At 39.7% G+C, this 16,618-nt stretch overlaps 1 protein-coding gene across 6 annotated transcripts in view; it reads left to right on the plus strand.

The window, feature by feature from the left end:
* Positions 1–16,618, plus strand: part of NRDC (nardilysin convertase) — a 100,242-nt gene that overhangs the window by 77,171 nt on the left and 6,453 nt on the right. For all 6 annotated transcript variants that reach the window (XR_013402055.1, XM_077957218.1, XM_015139671.3 and 3 more), the window contains 8 exons: positions 993–1,097; positions 2,698–2,821; positions 3,711–3,797; positions 6,185–6,304; positions 7,530–7,581; positions 8,520–8,670; positions 11,739–11,866; positions 14,028–14,190. Coding sequence is in view for 5 of the 6 variants with exons in the window: in XM_077957218.1 (XP_077813344.1) it covers positions 993–1,097; positions 2,698–2,821; positions 3,711–3,797; positions 6,185–6,304; positions 7,530–7,581; positions 8,520–8,670; positions 11,739–11,866; positions 14,028–14,190 (930 nt within the window). In the remaining variant the exon portion in view is untranslated. The remainder of the gene's footprint in view (positions 1–992; positions 1,098–2,697; positions 2,822–3,710; positions 3,798–6,184; positions 6,305–7,529; positions 7,582–8,519; positions 8,671–11,738; positions 11,867–14,027; positions 14,191–16,618) is intronic.

A 16,618-nucleotide genomic window follows, 5' to 3' on the forward strand; every position in this document is an offset into this window, starting at 1 on the left:
CTCGCTCTGTCATCCAGGCAGGAGTGTGAGTGTGGTGGCACAATCTTGGCTCACTGCAACCTCCACTTCCTGGGTTCAAGGGATTCTCCTGCCTCAGCCTCCCGAATAGCTGGGACTATAGGCATGAGCCACTGTGCCCGGCCCAACACACCTTGATTTCTACATTTGCCTTCCAGGGGATATTTGTCACTGTCTGGAGACATTTTGGTTGTCACAACTCAGGGTGGGGTGTGGGGTGCCCCTGGGATCCAGTGAAGCCAGGGATGCTGCTAAATGTCCTGCATTGATTTGATTCATGCTTTTTACAAATAGTTTTTAGATGATAGTGCTGTAGTGATAGGTCACCTGCCTTTATTGCTCACATAGTCATGTGGGGCACTTGACTGGTAAACAGGCATTCATAGTTCAGTGTGGTAATTGCTGTCATTAAGAGGCTGTGATAATGACTAGAACCTAATGGGTTATAGGGCTCAGAATGATGCATGAGGGGTATGAGTTTAAGCTCCCTAAGGGAGTAGCTATGGCTATATTTTCTTAGAGTTTTTTTTTTTTTTTTTTTTTTGGAGATAGGGTCTCACTCTGTTGCCCACGCTGGAGTACAGTGGCACGATCTCGGTTCACTGCAGCCTCAACCTCCTGGGCTCAAGCAACCCTCCCACCTCAGCTCCCAAAGGAGCTGGCACTACAGGTGCACACCACCACACCCAGCTTATTTTTGCATTTTTTGTAGAGACAGGGTTTTGCCATGTTGCCCAGGCTGGTCTCAAGTAATCCAACCACCTCTGCCTCCCAAATGCTAGGATTACAGGCGTGAGCCACTGTGTCCAGCCTACTGAGCATCAGATTCTTAAGCTGCAATTATATCTCGTTTTGTCTGTTCAGAAGCTTTTGGTTTCATTGTTAATAAGAAAGGGAGAAAGTATTTGTATCTTGTGGTAAATCAAATATAATAATGGAGAAGTTCTGGTGTGAAATAATTGACCTCTTTACAGACAGATCCAGTTGAGTATGTGGAAAACATGTGTGAGAACATGCAGCTGTACCCACTGCAGGACATTCTCACTGGAGATCAGCTTCTTTTTGAATACAAGCCAGAAGTAAGTAGGTTTATATGTCTAAAACTTACTTTTAGGGGAAGAGGAGGGTGAGAAAGTACGGAGACGTATTTAAGAACCATGGGAACGAAGAAAACTTAGTTATATTTAGTCAGGATTTTTGTTTGTTTAAACAGAATTATCAATAGTTTTGTGAATAATTTCTCATGTTTCTTTTACATAATTAAGTTTTAATATAAGAGGAGAAAATCAAAATCAGTACTTGTTAGGTACTATTTTAATAATTTTCAAATGTTGAAACATCTACTGAAATAGTTGAAGTGATTCCTAAGAATTATGTGGTTTCCCTGTAAAAAGTACTTAGTTGTTTAGCTCACCTTTTAATTCAGTTGCAGAGTCAGGACAATTAAATTTTTAATCATTTTGAAAATATTTATAAGAAAACTTAAAGGTTCCCTGAATTAGAAACATATGACTCAGGGATAATGTTACATGCCAATGAATTGTTGGTCGGGGTCATTCCTTCACTAGTGGAGAATAAGTCATTTTGTTTCATACAGGATAGCAGGCGTCAACCAGAGGTGACTTTGCCTTCCAGGGGATATTTGTCACTGTCTGGAGACATTTTGGTTGTCACAACTCAGGGCGGGGCGTGGGGTGCTCCTGGGATCCAGGGCGTAGAAGCCAGGGATGCTGCTAAATGTCCTATAGTGCAGAAGTCAGGATCCTAAAATAGTTATCTGACCCAAGATGTTAGTAGTGCTGAGACTGAGAAATTACAACATAGGACATTCCTTGAGAAATTTTAGCATAGACATTCCTAAACTATTAATTTTAAAGAGGACAGGGAAAGGTAAAGGAGGAAGGAACAACTATACATTCTTGCCATGTCACTAGGATGGTTGTGCCCGGTAGGGGCTGGTTGTGTTTTTTTCTGAACCACCATTTGTTGTTTTTTGCTTAAATAAATGGTGTTTAAGTAGTAGTTAGGGTTCCCAACCAAGCCACAAAATTCTGTTTAGTCCTTATTGTAGCTGGAGGATTATTGAAGGAGGCCCTACCTTGGCAGCGTTTTACTGATTCCTGGATATGAAGTGATATAAAAGATAGCTGTTAGGAGCATAGTCCTTGGTAGCATGTACAAATTGAGTTAGAACTCCACTTTTGCCACTTCTAGCTGTGTATTATTCTGTACAAGTTACATAATCTTTAACCGAGCAAATTACTTAACCATCACCCTCTGAAGCTGACTCTTATTTTGTGTAAATCAGTCTGTCTTAGGATTGTTTTTAGGAATAAATGAAATAATGTGTGTTAAATACTTCCTGGCTCACAGTGGAAGCTTAGTAGTAAAGGATAGCTGTTTTTACTGCTAATGCTGTTAATATGTAGGATTTAAGATAAACACTGTTTAAAGCATTATCAAGAACATACTTGATATTTGCCAACTATACCTCAATAAAGTAGGAAAAAAGGTTCTGAAACACTGATGAGACTTTGTAAATGAGGGTGTTCATGAACTGTAGGTATTTTTATGAGCATAGATCTTGGAGGTACCTAACAATGTGATTTTTGCCTTTTTAACAGAGATGTATTAGGTTGAAATTGTGTATATCTCTTTCCCCTCTTCCCACTTCACTAGGTCATTGCTGAAGCCTTAAATCAGCTAGTTCCTCAAAAAGCAAATCTTGTTTTACTGTCTGGTGCTAATGAGGGAAAATGTGACCTCAAGGAGAAATGGTTTGGAACTCAGTATAGTATAGAAGGTAAAATATTTTAACAATTGTCTTACATTTAGGTATATTTAACTTACCTGGAAAGGTTTAATAATTTAATGGTTCTAGAGGGGGAAAAAGTATAATTTTTTTAAAAGTTCACTTTGAAATGAAAATTACTTATACTACTGCACAGGAAGTTATTTTCTGCTATGTTTATGTTTACTAACTAGTGAAAAAATTCTGTTATCTTGGTATTTTAGGGGCAGAGTTTTGAATTAGTTTTTGAAAAATGCTTCTCAAATGTCAGTGTGCATTTTTGTCACCTGGAGATATTACTAAAATACAGATTATGATTCAGAGGGTCTGGGTAGGGCCTGAGATTCTGCATTTCTCTTTTTCTTTCTTTTTCTTTTCTTTTCTTTCCTTTTTTTTTTTGAGACGGAGTTTTGCTCTTGTCCAGGCTGGAGTGCAATGGCACCATCTTGGCTCACTGCAACTTCTTCTGCCTCCTGGGTTCAAGCAGTTATCTTGCCCCTGCCTCCTGAGTAGCTGGGATTACAGGCATACACCACCACGCCTGGCTAATTTTGTATTTTTAGTAGAAACCTGTCTGGGGTTTCACCATGTTGGTCAGCCTGGTCTCGAACTCCTGACCTTAGGTGATCCACCCACCTCAGCCTCCCAAAGTGTTGAGATTACAATTGTGAGCTACCGTGCTCTGCCAGATTCTGCATTTCTGACAATCTCCCAGGTGATGCCAGTGCTGCTGGGACCACACTTTTGAGTAGAACGATTCTAGAATGCCTGGATATGTGTCAGTCACAGTTTTCCTGAGAAAGGAGAATTGATTTGTAGGCCAGCTGATAACTAGTTTATTATTAAGAGAATGTTGAACATTGCATTGTTTATTGGGTCAGTTTATTTTTCTCCTTTACAGATATCGAAAACTCTTGGGCTGAACTGTGGAGTAGTAATTTCGAATTAAATCCAGATCTTCATCTTCCAGCTGAAAACAAGTACATAGGTCAGTAAAATAGCAATTTTTATACATAATCCATCCATGTGCTAATAGGCACCTGTATAGCACATTATATTTTACAACATATCATAGGAATTTATATTTGAGATTCCCAGTAACATTCTGAGGTTGGCATTACTATTTTCTTACTTTTCCAAATGAGAAAACGGGGGGTCAAAAAAGCAAAGTGACTGGTACAAGACTGTTCAGTTGGTGAATGAGAAACCAGGACTTAAACACAGATCTTGGGACTCTGAAGTTTATGCTTTATCCTGTATAGCGTAGCTGATTCTTCCATACCAGTCTCCTTAGGGATTGCCATTATCTTTCCAGATTGTTCTATTGCTTTTCAAACTGCAGGTGGCAGCCCATTAGAAGGTTGTGAAGTCAATGTAATAGATTGTAAGGTCAATGTAATGAGCCATGAAAGCATTAAAAAATCAGTTAGAATAGAAAATAGCAAAATGTTTCATTGCATGTAGAAAGAATGTTATTTTAAGAACTTTTGTTTCAGATGTCTGCCTATCTGTCTACTAGCTTGCAGTGGAAAACATATTTCTAAGTGAGTTGCAGAAAAAAATAATTGAAAGCTACCAATCCTAGGTCCAAGGTTTTAGAGTTGCTTATAACTGTAATTTACTCAGAACACTGTATTTCCTAGCCATTCATTACATGTCTAAATGTATACCCAAAATAATTGAAAACAGGTACTCAGACAAATACATGGACCTTCGTGTTCACACAGCACTGTTCACAATACTCAAAAGATGGAAACAGCCCAAATGTCCATCAGTGGATGAATGTATAAACAAATTGTGATGTATACATACTTTAGAATATTACTCATAAAAAATGTAGTACTGATATATGCTATAATGGGGAAGAACCTTGCAAACATCAAGCTAGACACAAAAGGTCAGAGATAAGTCCATTTATATGAAATGTTCAGAAAAGATAAATCCGTAGAGACAGAACATAGATTGATGATTGATAGGGGCTGAGGTGAGTGGGTAATGAGGAGCAATCCCTTACGGAGTAGGGGATTTCCTTTTGGGGTGATGAAAATGATTTGGAACTAGCTAGAAGTGGTAGTTGCACAACATTGTGAATGCTTCTGAATTGTTCACTTTAAAATAACTAAGTTTATGTTATGTGAATTTGCCTTCCATTAGGAAAAAAAAGCCTTTTAAAAAAAGTATTAGCCAAGTGCTGTGGCTCATACCTGTAATCCCAGCACTTTGGGAGGCCAAGGCGGGCACATCACCTGAGGTCAGGAGTTCGAGACCAGCCTGAGGAACATGGAGAAACTTCGTCTGTACTAAAAAATACAAAATTAGCTGGGCATGGTGGCGCATGTCTGTAATCCCAGCTACTTGGGAGGCTGAGGCAGGAGAATCACTTGAACCCAGGAGGCCGAGGTTGCAGTGAGCTGAGATCACACCACTGCACTCCAGCCTGGGCAATAAGAGTGAAACTCCATCACACACACACACACACACACACAAACACACACAAAGTATTATCTATGTTAGACATTTCAGTTTCACATCTTGAACTGTAAATAATCTAAACAACCCAGTTAGTTTATTATTTCAGTTTTTTGAGTTAGGGTTTCACTCTCTTGCCCAGGTTGGAGTGCAATGGCATGATCATGGCTCACTGCAGCCTTGACCTGCTGAACTCAAGCAGTCCTCCTGTGTCAGCCTCCTGAGTAGCTGGGATTACATGTGTGCACCACAATGCCCAGCTAATTTTTAATTTGTTTCTAGAGATGTGGTCTCTCTATGTTGCCCAGGCTGGTCTCAAACTCCTGGCTTCAAGTGATCCTCCTGCTTCAGCCTTGTAAAGTGTTGGGATTACAGGCATGAGCTACCATGCCTACCAAATCCAGCTCTTTTACATAAATATAGCAAGTACTCAAATTTTAAAAATTAGCTGTTTTTCATCTGTGTGTTGATGAAACTGTCTTTTTAATTAACCAAAAGGAAGAGTTTGACTTTGTTTGAGCAGAACAATTTTGTAACTTTTCAGATGTATAGCATAAGCTTGGTAAAAGGCATTCTCATGAATTAATGGATTGTTTCATAAATTGGTTTATGAAACTATCCTGACTAAAGGCTCCTCTCTCAGTTAAAATTGTCTTTAAGAAAGGGAATGAAGCAGAATGTGTAGCAATCAGAATCAGTTGTTGGGAAATTCCAGATCTTTAGAGTTTATTTACTTTAAGACCAACATAGTTTTCCCTTCAGTATTGGTCTACGAATTTAATATATTCTAGTATTTGAATTTGGCTTATTTTTGCCACACAGAAAAGTTACTTAGACTCCTGAAGCCAGATTACTGGGACTCCTGCTGAAATACTTGAGTGAATTATTATTATCTTCTTTTATTAGCCACGGACTTTACGTTGAAGGCTTTCGATTGCCCTGAAACAGAATACCCAGTTAAAATTGTGAATACTCCGCAAGGTTGCCTGTGGTATAAGAAAGACAACAAATTCAAAATCCCCAAAGGTAAAATGTTGCCCTCCTGTTACTTCCCTGCTGAATTCCAGTGTTCTCTTTAGATGCTCTGTTTGACATGTGATAATCTGCTTGCTATTTTGGTCCTCCTTTGTGGAGGAGGCTAGGGCTGGGTGCCTCTATCAGCCACCTTGAAGCCCTCTCACCCTCCCTAAAAGGAGTAAAATAAGTAAAACAAATATTTCTCCACTTGGCAGCAACTTGTTTCCCCTGTGTGTATCACCTCCTTCTCTTTCCCCCTTCGATTTGAAGACCTTTTCTAGGCTTATCCACCAGATTTACACTGTGCTCCTGTGCTGTCGCAGAAATCCTTGTGGACTCCAGTGTCCAGGAAGTGAACATTTAAGGCTAGAATGAAATTGTTTTTAGGTTTTTTTCTGTCAATTAAATGAAAGCAGAGCCAGGTATTTGGCCATCTTAAGGAATTGGTGTTATTTGAACATTGTTTTTAAAAAGAGGTAAGAATATACAAGGGAATTATTCAAAGACATAATAGATAGCCTAGTCCAGCATTACAAATGTGAAATCCCCACCAACTGCCTCCTTCTACCATTTTGTTTTCAGCATAAAGGAAGCATAGTATAGAGTTAAGTAGACTCTAAAGTTCTTATCTTTAATATTGTGGCCCTAACTGTGTTGCTTTTTACCGTTCTGTTCTCGAACATGGCATAAGGAACTTATTGAAGCCACATGGAATCATAGGCTGGGTGCTCTTGTATGTCCTTTAACCCATATCCCCAACCTCAAAACACAACTGTATTGTAGTTGTGTGGGATTCTTGAGTTTATTGGGAAGTTATTTTCATTATTTTTTTTGAATAACTTAGGAGTTTCTAAAAACCTCCTTAAATTCAGTTTCCTTGGAAAGCCTCTTAAATTTGTGTGAATGTTGGGGTTGTTCCCTTAATGTTCTTAACATCTGTGCTCTAAGAATTTTTCCTGACTGAAGCTATTAATAAATATGAGTATTTATAGGCCTCTCTGTGTATCTGCCCATGCGTCTGGTCTTCCCATAGATTAAAGAGTGCCTTCTGGAACTCGTTATTTGGAATGGTAAATACTACTTTTTGAAGACCCTTAAGAATAAAGATGTAATGAGGATTTAAGGATTAATAGTTTATTTCAGAATTTAAAATATCTATATTAGGGGAAAATAACAGATGTATAAAATATTTGAGACCCCTAACCTTTTCTATCTATGGTCTTTTTTCTTTCAGCATATATACGTTTCCATCTAATTTCACCCTTGATACAGAAATCTGCAGCAAAGTAAGCAAGTGTCTTTTTTTCCGGAAAATATATTTTTTAGTTATTGAAAAACTATTTTGTTTGTTTCATTCTAAATCATTCTGTCATTTTCTCTATCCATATTTGAGCTATGTTGCTGATTTATGTATTTTTTTCTGTGCTCCAAACAAGTTATTTGTATTATTACCAAACATTAAAATGGAACTGTGGCTGTTGCATTACCAGCGCCCATTGGTGAAACATGCTGATAGTGTAGACTAGAGCAATTAGTTCCCAATTACTGGATGGGGAAAAGTCCTTAAAGATCAGTTTGGGTGAGTGTCCAGTCTATAATGAGACTGATGGGTCTGTTGATTCTGTATTTATAGAATACCAAGGAATGTGATTATTCCTGTTCTTAGCAAATCCCTTATATATTTATGTAGACAGCTTTCATTGTGGGAGGCCAGAGAGCCTAAAATGTATCTGAACAGAGGAAATACTTGGGAAATGTTGGTGCATTTCTTCTTTCTTTTCCTACTTAACTGTAAAATCCAAACTTAAAATGACAAGCAGCACTAGAATTTGTTAATATTCACTCTAAAAAATGCATTCCCATACCTCATATTTTTAATCAGTCAGAATGCCTAGGCTTGGAGGGTAGACAGAGCCTTCAGGCCAGTGCTGCTCATGCCTATTCCATTTACTTCATTGTACAATATAAATATTATCATTTTGTATGTGTACCTGATGTGAAAAAGATTGGGAAGCACTGCTGAAGGTAGGAATTCTATAATACACCTCTGAAACTGAATCCTGAGTAAGCTGTATTACCTTTGAACTCAGCATACAGTTTTACATTCTGGAGTAGAGAATTTATACTCTCTAAAAATGAAGCTGCTTACTCTAAATTGAAGCAAATCTATTTCCTGTGTCTTTCTTACCAATTAAAGATGCCATTTGCATTTTGTACTTCTTAGTGTGGTCCTCTTTGATATCTTTGTCAATATCCTTACGCACAACCTTGCGGAACCAGCTTATGAAGCAGATGTGGCACAGCTGGAGTATAAACTGGTAGCTGGAGAACATGGTTTAATTATTCGAGTGAAAGGATTTAACCACAAACTACCTGTAAGTACAAGTACTCTGTTTTCCTTAGAGAGAGCATTAAAATACCATATTTATATAGAGGTATGTGCATGGGATGCTGTACAGAGAAAGAAATGTTTATTAATGTGGATTATCTTGAATATTCTTGGCTGATGACAGCTATTCTGTGACTGACTATACATAAGAACAACATATGTTTTATTAATTACTGGTAGTGCATGGGATTATAGCCCATGCTTTAGGATTGATTTCACTTCCCTTTGCTGTCAGTTTCTCCACAACCAACACTGGCATTTAGGATTGGTTCTAGCTAAATTTTTTACCATACAGGAATAACCTTTTTTTTTTTTTTTTTTTTTTTGAGACAGATACTCACTCTATCACCCAGACTGGAGTGCAGTGGTGTGATCTTGGCTCACTGCAACCTTTACCTCCTGGGTTCAATCAGTTCTCATGCCTCAGCTTCCTGAGTAGCTGGGACTACAGGCACGCGCCACCACACCCAGCTAATTTTTGTATTTTTAGTAGAGATGGGGTTTCTCCATGTTGGCCAGGCTGGTCTCGAACTCCTGACCTCAAATGATCTGCCTGCCTCAGCCTCTGAAAGTGCTGGGATTATAGGCATGAGCCTCCATGCCGGCTGTGGAATAACAAATTTGACTGGTGTTTTGCCTGAAATAGAGTAGAACTCAAATGCTTATGCCCTTACTTCCTCATCTTATGCTCCTTCTCATTGTTTCAAGTATGTGTGTCTTGTTTCCCTTCTAAGTTTATGAACCTTTTTGAAACAGGGTCTGTATCATGTCAGTTATTAATCTCTTAGTGAGGAATATGTTCCAGTATTGCTTCATCAAAAACTTCTTAAGAGGAGGGAAAAATAATGGGTTGTTAGCTAAGAGAGTTAGATTACTGAATACCAGGTAAAGTAATATAATATGCCCAATAATAAATTTTATATCTAGGTTTCTTGGGTAGAATATATATTATATTAAGATTTAGGGAAATAGGTTTATACAAGAAAATTTTTAGAGGAAAGGACCTGCCAGAAAGACCTGTGCTAGGTGGTAATAGCCTTCATCTTGGCAAAAACTCAAGAGAAGAGTGCAGCTGTCACCTTTTTATGCCTTTTCCCTTCTCCATCTCCCCATGGAGCAAAGATTGGTCTCAGAAGGAGACGCCAAGGCATATTTTACTTTGTCAACCTTCTAAGTCCTAAATATAATGTAGCTTAAGTTTCAAGCAGATTAAAGCCTAATTCAGTGGTTGTCATTTGGAAAATATGTTTTAGAATTACCTGGAGAGCTTATTAAAAATACAAACTATGGAAAAGTATTTGATGTTCTTGAATTTGTGAGGCTTACTTAGCCTTGATATTAAAACCTAATATAGAACATATATGTATGTATGTATGTATAGAAAACTAAAGATCACTTTTATCTGCAGAATATAGATGTAAACTTTCTAAAAATTTGAAAATTAAATCCAGTTTAGCAAAAAGAATAATTTAAGTACCAGGAATGCTAGGGTTGTGGAATATTAGGAAATTGATGATCATAAGTCACCATAACACAAGTCAAAGGAGAACCACTGTATGAATATAGTGATAAATGGTGATAAATCATTTGATAAATTTGAGTTGGCATTCCTAATAAATAGGAATGGAAGGAAATTACTTAAGTATAAAAACCTCGGCCTGGTGCTGTGGCTCACGCCTGTAATCCCAGTGCTTTGGGAGGCTGAGGCGGGTGGATCACGAAGTCAGGAGATTGAGATCCTAACACAGTGAAACCCTATCTCTACTAAAAATACTAAAAATTTGCCGGGCGTGATGGCAGGCGCCTGTAGTCTCAGCTACTCGGGAGGCTGAGGCAGGAGAATGGTGTGACCCTGGGAGGCGGAGCTTGTAGTGAGCCGAGATCGCGCCACTGCACCCCAGCCTGGTCAATAGAGCGAGACTCCATCTCAAAAAAAGAAAACCTCAAAGAACTTATCAGCAGATATTACATTAACTGATAAAATGATGAACACTGACATCAGGAACAAGCCAAGAATAATCCATAATCATCTCTATTATTCTGTTATTGTTTTAGAGGTTCTGGCTATTACAGTAAGATGAAAAAATGAAATAAAAACTTTTTTTTGGAAAAAATATTTTTCCTTGCAGATGATATGATTATATTCTTAGAAAACCTCATATACCACTAAAATTAAAAAAAAAAAAAAGTAGGTGTGATATGGCTGGTCAAAAGACTAGTATATCAGAGTCAATGACTTTTTTTCCCCCGTAGTAGCAGTAACCACTTAGAAATGGAAGCCAGGCACAGTGGGATGTGCCTGTGGTCCCAGCTCCTCCGGAGTTTGAGGCAAGAGAAATACTTGAGTTTGAGGATACTTAGCTACGATCGTGCCACTAGCCTGTGCGATATAGTGAGGTTCTGTCTCTGAAGAAAAGAAACAAACAAATGGATGGAAACAATCTTACATTTATTTACTATATTGAGGAAAAACAAATAAAATGGCTAAGAATAAACAGGAAAAGTATAGGACCTATCTAAGGACACACTACAAATCTTATTGAGAACACCCATGAAATGATAAAAAAAAAAAAAAAAGGAAGAATTGTTCCCAATTTGACAATTATTTAGGATTTTGGACCCTTAAGATTCTTTAAGGCCAGGAGGCTGAGGCAGGAGGATCACTTGAGGCCAGGAGTTTGAGACCAGCCTGGCAACATAGGAAGACCTCGTCTGTACAAAAGCAACAAAATTAGCCGGGCATGGTGGCGCCTGCCTGTAGTCCCAGCTACTCAGGAGGCTGAGGTGGGAGTATTGCTAGAGCCCAGGCATTCGAGGATACAATGAATTACGGTCGATAGTACCACTGCACTCCAGCCTGGGTGACTGGAGTGATATCCTGTCTCCAGGTTAACACCCAAACAAACAAAAGGTCATTAGTAATTTTCTTGTGTCTCCCCCACAATGCCTAGTACCATGCTCGATACCCTGGTAAAAACGAAAGAGAAACATTTCCTTCCCTGATACATAGTGGATTTCCATGCTTCTTAAAGTGCTTCCTTCTTTTTCTTTTAGCTACTGTTTCAGCTCATTATTGACTACTTAGCTGAGTTCAATTCCACACCAGCTGTCTTTACAATGATAACTGAGCAGTTGAAGAAGACCTACTTTAACATCCTCATCAAGCCTGAGACTTTGGCCAAGTGGGTATAAATGAGATGAGCTTATATTTTGAGGACCTGAAAGTATTAGTCTTCCTATTAGGTGTGGGGGATAAGGCTGTAGTTTCAGTGCTAATTTTCAGCCATGTTTGAATTGTGCTGTAGTTTAGGAAACCAGTCCATAATGTTAGAGTATATCTAACCCCAGCTTATGTAGCTAGCTGTGAATGGGACTGAAAGCAGCCTACTGTACTTAGAGACTAAAAGTAAAGAAGGCTGTTTTCACCAATCATTATACCTAAATAATAGTTAAAGAAGTGCTAGTTTTGGGCTGGGCATGGTAGCTTATACCTGTAATCCCAGCACTTTGGGAGGCTGAGGTGGGAGGATCACAAGCCTCGAAGTTCAAGACTAGCCTGGGCAATATAGCAAGATTTCATCTCTACCAAAAATTTAAAAATTAGTTGGGTGTGGTGGCACATGCCTGTAGTCCCAGCTACTTGGCAGACTGAGGTGGGAGGATTGCTTGAGCCCAGGAGGTTGAGGCTGCAGTGAACCATGATCATGCCACCGCACACCAGCCTGCATGACAGAGATAGACCCTGTCTCATAAAAAAACAAACAACCAACCAGAAGAAGTGCTGGCTTTATTGTAGCCCCGAATTATTTACTGGTGATTTTAGTATGTTGGTGATTAGTAGCAGAGTTAAATTGCTAAACATGTCACTTATCTAGCAATCTTAACTATCCAGAATTCAGCCAAGGTTCCAGAAGAGAGCAGAAAGGCAGCTACACAGTCTGTATGCTAATACTTAAACCCTCTGCTCACAGGCAATGCCCTTGGGCCTTCAGTTAGAGCCTGTTTTTACTACTTGAGTCCAGTAGCCTGTAGGATACTTTTGTGTGAATCAGAAAAAAGTATCCCTTTGGGGTACCCTCTATTAGCAGGTAGAGCCTTTGTGGGAGGGAGAGGAAAGTCCTCTGAACAGACATACCCCTTTGTGCACATGACTGGCTAGCCCCTACTTGACCTTGTTGCCCAGGGCATCTATAAATAGTGAACAGCACAACTTTATGTAAAGGTTCTGCTTTTGACACAGCTATAATGAACCCATCAGTTTCCAGAATTAGAAAGAAGGGGTCAGGAGTCAGTCATGTAATAACTGATATTCTGAACACAGAAAGTTACAAAAGCTATTAACCAGATATATGTTAGAAAGGACATGGACACAGGGAAGGGAACATCACACGCTGGGGCCTGTTGGGCGGTGGGGGGCTGGAGGAGGGATAGCGTTAGGAGAAATACCTAATGTAAATGACGAGTTGATGGGTGCAGCAAAACTAACATGGCACATGTATACCTATGTAACAAACATCACGTTGTGCACATGTACCCTAGAATTTAAAGTATAATAATAAAAAAAGGAGAGTTATCTGCAACCATTGATATGATAATGAATAGCCCTGCCAATAACTCATGAATACTACTTGATTTATTTATAAAAATACATTAAACACAACCTTCTATTTTATTAAAATTCAACTCCTGAAATTTACTTTATAAAAGATAGAATAATAATAAACCTGTTTGTTGAATATTCTAGATCTAAGAAATTTTATATAAATTCATTAATTCTATCCAAAATGGTTACCTCTCATGAATTACTTCCCTTATTTTACAAATGAAGAAATTGAGTCATAGATGTTAGTAGATTTGTCAAAGTCAAACAGCTTATTTGGGGTGGGGTTGTGGAGACGGGGGATGAAGCTAATCTGATTCTGGGCCAGAACCATTACCTATATTATATTGTCACTGCAGTAATATCCCAAATGATGGCCTCTAGTGATTAATAAAATGTTAGTGAGATTTCAAACCAAAATAGTAATAATTTTAAATCAGTGTACAACTAAGTAAACTTGACTCATCTGGCAGCTTTACTTTTATGTGAAATATTTTACCCTGCAACTGAGACAGGTAAGTGCATTTTTGTACTGCCAAGTAAATTTGTTTAAAAGTTTGTGTATGTGATTTTCAGTACTTTTTTGGGGATTCTGATACTGTTTTCCCATTTTATATTGTGATAAAAATGCTCTCTCTTTAGAAACACATCCTTTATAGAAACTTGACCAAATATTTCTTTATTCTGAAGATTCATTTCTAATAACAAAACTTTGAGTATTTTTTTTTCTGCCCTCTGTACAGAGATGTGCGGCTTTTAATCCTGGAATATGCCCGTTGGTCTATGATTGACAAGTACCAGGCTTTGATGGATGGCCTTTCCCTTGAGTCTCTGCTGAGCTTCGTCAAAGAATTCAAATCCCAGCTCTTTGTGGAGGGCCTGGTACAAGGAAATGTCACAAGCACAGTGAGTGTGAGGCTCTGTAGGCCAGGTCTGAATGCAGTTGTGAACTCTGGAGTTGCACTAGTTCTTGCCTAAAGGGGAAACTGTAGTTTTGGCAGGCCAGCATTATCATATTCTGTTTAGGAGGGAACCTGACCCCTCTGATGCTGGGCAGCTTTCTTCTTAAGACTGCTGGGCTGGGAATGGTGGCTCACGCCTGTAATTTCAGCATTTTGGGAGGCCAAGGCAGGAGCATTACTTAATGTCAGGATTTTGACACCAGTCCAGGCAACATAGTGAAGTCTCATCCCTACAAAAAATGAAAAATTAGCCAGGCATGGTGGCACATGCCTGTAGTTTCCACTACTTGGGAGGCTGAGGTGGAAGGATCATTTGAGCCCAGGAGTTTGGGGCTACAGCACGCTATGATTGCACCACGGTATTCCAGCCTGAGCAACAGAGTAAGACCCTGTCTCAAAAGAAAAGAAAGAAAGAGAGAGAGAGAGAGAGAGAGAGAAATAGATTGCTGGTAATAGACTGAGTGAAATGAGTTCGGCATGTCTATACTGTTAGTTACCTTTGTTGAAGATTGTGGAAACCATAAACAGTTTAGTACAGAGGCTAAAATGGGAGGAAGGAAATAGTGAGGGATATGTGTCCATACGTACACACATACATACATACATAGCCAGAACAAGTATGTCAAGCCTGTTTGTGAAGCTAAGGTGCTAGGGCTTTATTCTGTAGCAATGGAGAACCATTGAAGGATTTAAGAAGATTTGTGGTTAAGAAATATCCAGAGAGACAAGTTATGAAGCTGTTTTAAAGTACAGATATGATTTCACTCATGTGAGTTATCTAAAGTAGTCAAACTCATAGAAGCAGAAAATATAATGGTGGTTTCCAGTGGTTGGTGGTTGGGGAGAAGAGGGAGGAGGCGAGTTATTTTATGGGTACAGAATTTTGGTTTTGCAAGATGAAAACGTTCTGAAAATCTGATCTACTGCACAACAGTGTGAATATAGTTAACATTATTGAACTGTACTCCCCCCAACACCTTTTTTCTTTTTTGAGACAGAGTCTCGCTCTGTTGCCCAGGCTGGAGTGCAGTGGTGCCATCTCAGCTGACTGTAACCTCCGCCTCCCAGGTTCACGCCATTCTCCTGCCTCAGCCTCCCAAGTAGCTGGGACTACAGGCATCTGCCACCACACCCAGCTAATTTTTTGTATTTTTAGCAGAGACAGGGTTTCACCGTGTTAGCCAGGATGGTCTCGATCTCCTGACCTCGTGATCCGCCCGCCTCAGCCTCCCAAAGTGCTGGGATTACAGGCGTGAGCTACCATGCCTGGCCCTGAACTGTACATTTTTAAAAATGGTTGAGATTGGCCGGGCGCGGTGGCTCACACCTGTAATCCCAGCACTTTGGGAGGCCGAGGTGGGAGGACCACGAGGTCAAGAGATTGAGACCAGCCTGGCCAACATGGTGAAACCCCGTCTCTACTAAAAATACAAAAATTAGCTGGGCTTGGTGGCACGTGCCTGTAGTTCCAGCCACTCGGGAACCTGAGGCAGGAGAATCGCTTGAACCCGGGAGGCGGAGGTTGTACTAAGCCGAGATTGCGCCACTGCACTCCAGCCTGGGCGACAGAATGAGACTCCTTGTCTTTAAAAAAAAAAAAAAAATTGAGATGATAAACTTTGTGTTATTTTATCACAATAAAAAGTTGGAGTAAAGGCTCTGTGAGGTCGCCCATGCCTATAATCCCAGCGCTTTGAGAGGCTGAGGCAGGCGGATTGCTTGAGGACAGGAGATCGAGACCAACCCGGCCAACATGGTGAAAACCCATGTCTACTAAAAATGCAAAAGTTAGCCAGGTGTGGTGGTGGTCGTCTGTAATCCCAGCTTCTTGGGAGGCTGAGGCAGAAGAATCACTTGAGCCTGGAAGGCAGAGGTTGCAGTGAGCTGAGATCATGCCACTGTACTCCAGCCTGGGTGACAGAGCAAAACTCCATCTCAAAAAAAGAGTTTGAGTGAAAAATGTTGAAGCCTGATGTTAGGCCAAATAAATGAAAAAGAATTGCTTAAGGCTGGGCATGGTGGCTTATGCTTGTCATCCCAGTACTTTGGGAAGCTGAGGTGGCAGAATCGCTTGAGCTCAGTAGTTTGAGACCAGCCTGGGCAACATAGTGAGACACCACTTCCACAAAAAATAAAAAGAATTAGCAGGGTGTGGCAATGCGCACCTGTAATCTCAGCTACTTGGGAGGCTGAGGTGGGAGGATTGCTTGAGACCAGGAAATGGAGGCTACAGTGAGCTGAGATCATGCCACTGTACTCCAGCCTGGGCAACAAAGCAAGACCCTGGTTTTTTTTTTTTTTTTTTAAAAGAAGTGCTTAAGAACTAGAAGATGACGGAGATTCACTCAGTGGGGTTGAGAGAGAAGGGAGTC

The sequence above is a fragment of the Macaca mulatta genome, chromosome 1, assembly GCF_049350105.2.
Source record: "Macaca mulatta isolate MMU2019108-1 chromosome 1, T2T-MMU8v2.0, whole genome shotgun sequence".
Taxonomy (NCBI): Eukaryota; Metazoa; Chordata; class Mammalia; order Primates; family Cercopithecidae; genus Macaca; species Macaca mulatta.